The sequence below is a fragment of the Dendronephthya gigantea genome, unplaced genomic scaffold (genome assembly GCF_004324835.1).
Source record: "Dendronephthya gigantea isolate DGI-Jeju-01 unplaced genomic scaffold, DenGig_1.0 000073F, whole genome shotgun sequence".
In the NCBI taxonomy this organism is placed as follows: domain Eukaryota; kingdom Metazoa; phylum Cnidaria; class Anthozoa; order Malacalcyonacea; family Nephtheidae; genus Dendronephthya; species Dendronephthya gigantea.
In genome coordinates, this window is record NW_021163083.1 from 526,837 (window position 1) to 533,140 (window position 6,304).

Genomic DNA, 6,304 nt, shown 5'->3' on the forward strand with positions numbered 1-6,304 from the left:
ATGTAGTAAAAAAAGCATTACTGTGAAATGCGTTTGTACATGTTTAATATAAAAACGGAAGTTAACTTGAAAAAAAAGACATATTAAAACACACTCATGGGACTATCTACTGCAAACTGGCACCATGCCTGTTTGCCGGTTGTCCTAGCAAAAATCAATGCTATTGATAATCAAATTCAGAGTATACAAAATTGGTTTACTACGACCAGTTGTACGAAGGCTGCAAAGCACTGCATCGTATGAAAAAGTGGCCTCTTACTTCGCTTTTTTAATTTTTATAACAAATATCCCACTTAGAGCGAAGTAAAAAGAGGTCACCGTGAAGAGAATGATGTACCCCAGACCCATATGACAATCGTATCTTTCAAAAACATCTAAAATGATTCCACCTATTGGCGTGGCAACAGCTTGTGGAAGTACAAGGGCTTGATGCCAAACAGCGAGGTCTTTTGCCTTGTCCTTATCTTCCGGCAAAACGTCCATGACCAAGGCGAAATCTATCGCGCAATACGCGCCGAACCCGATCCCAAAAGCGACTGCCACTGGTATGGAGGCGTAAAACGCGTACTTGCCTTTTAGGCAAGCGAATATCAACGCGCATATGGACATGAGGATTGCCGAACCCGTCACTAAAGGCTTGCGTCTTTGCAAAGCGTCTGACAGGAACCCAGCAATGATAGAAATCCCTGCCGCTGCCAACAGCAATGGCAAAAGGATAAGTGCTACCGACCTCTCCGGGGACCAACAGTGCGGTAAGCTCACCATGTCGTTTAGCCAAAATTCCAGGAAACCCGTCACCGTGGCAACACCCTGTTGCATTAGAAATCTGGTCATGAAGACCCATCGAAAATCGGCGTCTTTTAAAGGTTCCCAATACGCTAGGAATAGGCCTTTGAAACCCAGATGCTCTGGTTGTTCAGTCAACGGTAGCTCCGAGCTACAAAATACCGTTATCAAAACGCAAATGACGAATATGAAACAGACCAATGAGTAAATCCCAACCACCCCGAGGCGGAAAAAGAATAGACCAATAGCAGCACCCGTTATGTTTCCCGCCAAAGTCATTGCTCCCATGACCCCCGAGCTAAAGCCTCGTTGTTGTGGCGGAGTTAGATCAGCTATAAGACCGTTGTACGGTACGCTAACAAGCGCATAACACGCCATCACCATTGTGTAAAATACAACATACATAACAACGTTTCCCTCTGTATCTTTTTGCGATAAAATATTTAGCAAAACGTCCACGTCAGCGCTGTTGTTGTTGCTTTCCTTCTCGAGAACGCTGAGGTTTAAATACGGTAGGCATCTTTTGAGCTCAAGTCCTATTGAACAAGTCGAATTTCCCTTCTCGTTTTCCACGTACGGCGCGCTAAATGCCATCCCGTACAAGGCTATGACAAGCAAGCACATGCCAGCGACCATGAACGGCCGACGGCGGCCATATTTGAAAACCAATCGGTCACTTTTCATGCCAATCAAAGGACTCACAAAAAAAGTGACAACAGCGCCCAGCGCTATCATCGCTCCTAATACTTGCCCCTTATCCTCAGAGCCGACCAAAGCGTGTACTTGACTCGGGAATACTTCTATAGACAAGACAAGATACATGGCGTTGAGGCCAAACCAAGAAACGTTTAGAAAGAACACTTGTGATTTAGTTAAACTCCTCGCTTCGCTTTGACTGCAAGCTGTCTTTTCCCCGGACTCAATTTCATTGTCTTGATTTTCACAGTACGAATCGGCATCGCAAACTTCCCCATCTAACATAGCTCTTGAACATAAACTTTACGAGCTCAAAGACACCGTAAAACAACTGATATTCATTTACATGCATTGTTCTCCATGTTTCAGGCGATACACCGCTTCGAATCGTCGATTTTCTGGTTTGATATTTGGCGTCTAATCGATAGAATTTATCACGGTTTTACTATAGATATACGTACAGAATTGTAAATTCAAAGTTTGTTTATGAAAACCTGACAGTTCGTTGATGTCAAGAGGCTAAATATTGCGAACACAACACTGATTTTACGGGTGGCATTTTGATCTTAACCTGGGCGCTCAGCCGCTCACCGATTCACTTATAGAAACGGGGACAGTATATATGGGTGGTCAGTATAGGACTAAGTGAAAAAGTTCTAACAGTTACAAGGAAATGAGGATTAATTATAGGAAACGTATGAAATGTAGGACTTTGGTATAGAGTTAACTTGAACTTTAAACAAAAAAGGAAGCCATATTTGCGGTAATAGATATACCTATATAATTATGTTTAATTAACAGTAAATTATATTTTTTTTAATATACACGGAAAAGAATACTGTTCAGTTAGTACCGTATATCACTGATGAAATAAAACACCATATATATTTAATAGTTGTTAAACTTCATTTATTTCTATATATAATGCATGTAAGACACATTTATTGACAGAATTTTTTCTCGAAAAGCATTAAATTAAAATTAAAGAACTCCACATATTCGAGCGAAAATTCGTCTAAAACATGCTTCTTTGCTTCAGGCACAAAACAAGTTGGAATAAAACATGAAAAAATAAAACTCTTTTTCCTGGCTTGAATCGTAGCGTTTCTGAGTTGCTTCGCAATGTGGACAGTAAGCAGTTTCACATTCTCCGTGTAGATAGTCGCGGCCCAGTGAAGGCATTTCACCCTCTGGGAAAGGCGACCATGACTCAAGCCCTGAATCTGGTCCTCTTTTTGTGCTTTAGATACGAACAAGGAGTCGCCTTCATTCACTAAGCCACAACTGACGTTGCTTTCAACGGCTTTAAATGGTTCCCAATCGATAACCATGGTACCTCTTTGAAGAACACGATCCAGTCTTCCTTCCCTGACGAGCGTTTGAAATTCCACGCTATCTATTTTCCTAACTTGCGAATTTGCGCAATTTCTTTCGCGGGTCGAAACGGTCGCGGGATTAATATAAAATGCGATGATCCCGAACTCCAGCAAAAGATTTTCTCCATGAGATTTCCTGTGGATGGCTAAACGGCCAACGTTAGTAGACATTGTCGTGTAACGCTCCGTGGTTACCCTTGGAAAATGGGTTTGCACATAGCGGTTTTCCGCAAGGATCAATAGCCCGCTAATGCCCTGTCTTCGGTATTCTCGATGGACACGTAAACTTTGGCTTACGACAGTTGTCCCCTCGTCAATAATGTGAAATGCCCGTATTCCAATAACATCTCCTTCTTTTTCTGCAACAAAGATTCCTCGATTAGGATCCTCAAGCCAACGAAGAAAGACAAACGGGAGGTAATCGTGGCCTTCATAGATTCCTCTGACATTCCTATCACGGCACATAGATCGCTTTTTCTTGCAAGGCGAATTTGAACATCCATAGTTTTTGAACTGGCGAATTGTATGATTATCAGTCGAGTTGAAATGTATGTGTTTTTCCTAGTCAATAGTGTCACTATATATGCTGTGTGGTGTGAACAGAGGTGTTTTGAAGGCGCCATTTTGGGTGTAGAACTTTTGTTCCCGTTTTACACCTAATTGCATTTTATTTCAATTGCATCGGCAATTTCACTCCACATACAGTGATTACAGTCATTTTAGATTCATGTCTAAACCCGTGGGTCGAGGGGCTGTTACAATCAAGTATTGATCATACTGAAACCTCGTCTTTCTCGTGGGCAAAATTAACACCTCACAATCAATGGATAATGAAGATTTCGACTAAGCACTTGTTGTTGATGATGCCCTCTGCTCTTGACAAAAGTGAAGTTTCTACCCTTGCTAGGGTGATAATCTTCATCGCTTGCATTCGTGGGCGAATAAGGTGAATAACTCGATTTGATCGACTTTGCTTTCAAGCCTATTGCCACGGTGTGACTGATGCTAACTTATCTAGGAAGACAGCTATAACCAAAACTAAATATATTTGAAAAATTTAGCGATATGAAAGAAACTGTGGTTCAGGTGATTTAGCAAGTAAGAAACCAGTCATTCAAAGTAAGAAAAGCCGTGAGATTGCGCATTCATTTTTGATGGTATACGCATTTTCTAACAAAATCATGAACTAGCTACAAAAAAATTTACAACTTTAGTTAGTTCAATGAACCGCTTTAAAATGAATTTTAAAACTTTTTCATTTTAGTTTGGAGTTAAGGTAAGCATATCAAATTTTTTTTCTAGCTTTCAACACGTCATAGCTTTGTCTCTCTTAAAGAGAAGTTGTCATCTTTCAGGATCTGGCATTGGGTACCCCGGAGCAACAAACACCGTCCAATAAGTAAAATCATTTCGTCCTCATGAGCGAGCGTCATGGCCGTGTGCATGGTCCTGGTACTGCTCATCACATCTGCACCTGCGGCGATAAGTACAGCGGCACATGGCACGTGATTTGCGACGACCGCGCAATGCAGAGGTGTGAACCCGGCCAGGTCCTGCATGTCGACCTTGGCGCCCGCATTCAACAATATTTGCGCGCAGTGGTAGTTACCCACACTGCAGGCTGTATGAAGATAGGTTTTACCGTAATAATCCTGCGCGTTTATATCAAAGTCCTTTGCAGCGACCGAGGTCATGAGTTTACTTCTGTCATTCTTGGTAATCGCAAGCTCTATCTCGAATCTCGTCAACAGAGTCCGCGAATCTCTTTTGCTTATTTCCTTGCTGTTACGACTGAAAAGTTTGAAGCTGTCTTTCAGCCGAGAGGAGACGTTTGAAGAACGACTCTTTACTCCGGTCGGCATTCGGTCCTCGGGCTTCGTCTCAGGCACAGATTCCCGGTCATTCTGATTGGGTTTAGAACTTTGTACATTCCCATTAGAACGAACAAGATTATCGGGACATGATATTCGACTGAGCAGTTTAGGGCGAGATTTGGTAGCCAGAGACAGACACGATGAACTTAGACTTCTTAATAACAAGGGCTTAGACTTTATTTTTTTGTTCAGATGAGCCTGTGACGGGATCTCTACGTCAGAGTGCTCGACAATCGACACAGTGTTCGCCTTCTTTTTCTCAAATAACTTTTTGAACGAGTATTTTCTGTGTTCTTGTTGTTCTCCCGCGACTTTCGACACACTAAATGATTTTGTGTGTTTGACTGTTTGTTCGACGTCCCGGCCAGGACCTGAATACGACCTTCCCCGAGCTAAGAGCTCGGAATTTTCCCTTACACTTGGTGAATCCAATAATAAGGGTCCTTTTCCCCTAAGAATGTCCGTATTCCTAACGAGAATCTGTTCTTCCTGCTCGAAATCGTCTGTGGCGGAAACACGCAACGGTACTGACCAGCGATAGCTTTTTGTATTCAAATTATTCGTGCTGTAACTTCGAAAAACCTGTCTGGAACCTGGATATGCCCCGCGGATATTCATAGTTTGAAAGCATCCACACTTTTTGACCCTACGTAAACAGCTCTTTAACACACAGAAAACAGCTTTATACTCTAGAAGTTGTATATATACTCGAAGAACGTGTCGTTTTCACGCGACCTGACACATACTCGGATCAAAGGAACTAACCGCACACAACGCATTGAAAACACTTTTGTGTGCGATACCCAATAAAGCCCTAAATGATATGGACATTGTTTCATAACGAGCACAAAAGTAAACAAACCAAGTGTTTCTACGGAGACAAAATGTTAAAGATGATTTGGAAAAGCATTGGGTCGTTACGGGATGATGTTATTGTCTTGGCGAAGATGACAAATTCACTTATTCACAAAGGAAAAAATTGAAATGACACGTAGGTTCACCTTCTTTCGGGAAGATTTCAATAAAGACGTTCCTCAAAATTATGGCCACGCTCCTGATATTTTCGGAATACTTCATGTAATGTATTGCAAACGAGCTAGAAACATTTTTCTCAGTAATTCTGTTATATGCCTTAGATCCAATTTACTGGATCATCTGTTCGGCGCTGCTATGATTTTTCGCCTGAAGTGAAATCCCTATTATCCATTTACACACACTACGTACATGGCACACCTTTGAATTAATGTTTTATAAAAATTGAATTTGAACCGTCGTCCGTCACCTGTCTCAAAACTTATATCACAAATAGTGAAAATGACCACTTTTTAAAAGTATATCAAGATACTATGCAATAAAGTTTGTTTTCCAATTCATCACAAAAAATAACAACAACAACACGCACCTTTGAAGTTCTTTTTTAAATCTCCCACTTTCTCCCGCCATGTTGAAATTTCATGAGAGAGTACTTCATGTAAATGTGAAACGTCAGCAGATCGTATTTGACAACTTTAGATGCCTCAGGAGTAGAATTGCATTGCAAGTTGCAAGGAAGGTTGCCAACCTCGTACCCAG

General features: G+C 41.5%; 3 protein-coding genes across 3 annotated transcripts; all 3 read right to left on the reverse strand.

Annotated features, from left to right (window-relative positions):
* Positions 1 to 28: 28 nt before the first annotated feature.
* Positions 29 to 2,193, reverse strand: LOC114531677. Its single transcript, XM_028553290.1, has one exon. It carries the CDS (start codon positions 1,765 to 1,767, stop codon positions 256 to 258), a length of 1,512 nt encoding a protein of 503 aa, XP_028409091.1. The 5' UTR covers positions 1,768 to 2,193; the 3' UTR covers positions 29 to 255.
* A 104-nt stretch (positions 2,194 to 2,297) lies between these two features.
* LOC114531679 (histidine N-acetyltransferase-like) lies at positions 2,298 to 3,914 on the reverse strand. Its single transcript, XM_028553292.1, has one exon. The coding sequence runs from the start codon at positions 3,321 to 3,323 to the stop codon at positions 2,424 to 2,426; it is 900 nt and encodes a 299-aa protein (XP_028409093.1). The 5' UTR covers positions 3,324 to 3,914; the 3' UTR covers positions 2,298 to 2,423.
* A 92-nt stretch (positions 3,915 to 4,006) lies between these two features.
* On the reverse strand, positions 4,007 to 6,273 carry LOC114531678 (ankyrin repeat domain-containing protein 1-like). Its single transcript, XM_028553291.1, has 2 exons — positions 6,135 to 6,273; positions 4,007 to 5,546 (listed from the first exon to the last, which is right to left on the reverse strand). The coding sequence occupies exon 2, from the start codon at positions 5,348 to 5,350 to the stop codon at positions 4,172 to 4,174; it is 1,179 nt and encodes a 392-aa protein (XP_028409092.1). The 5' UTR covers positions 5,351 to 5,546; positions 6,135 to 6,273; the 3' UTR covers positions 4,007 to 4,171.
* Positions 6,274 to 6,304: the final 31 nt, after the last annotated feature.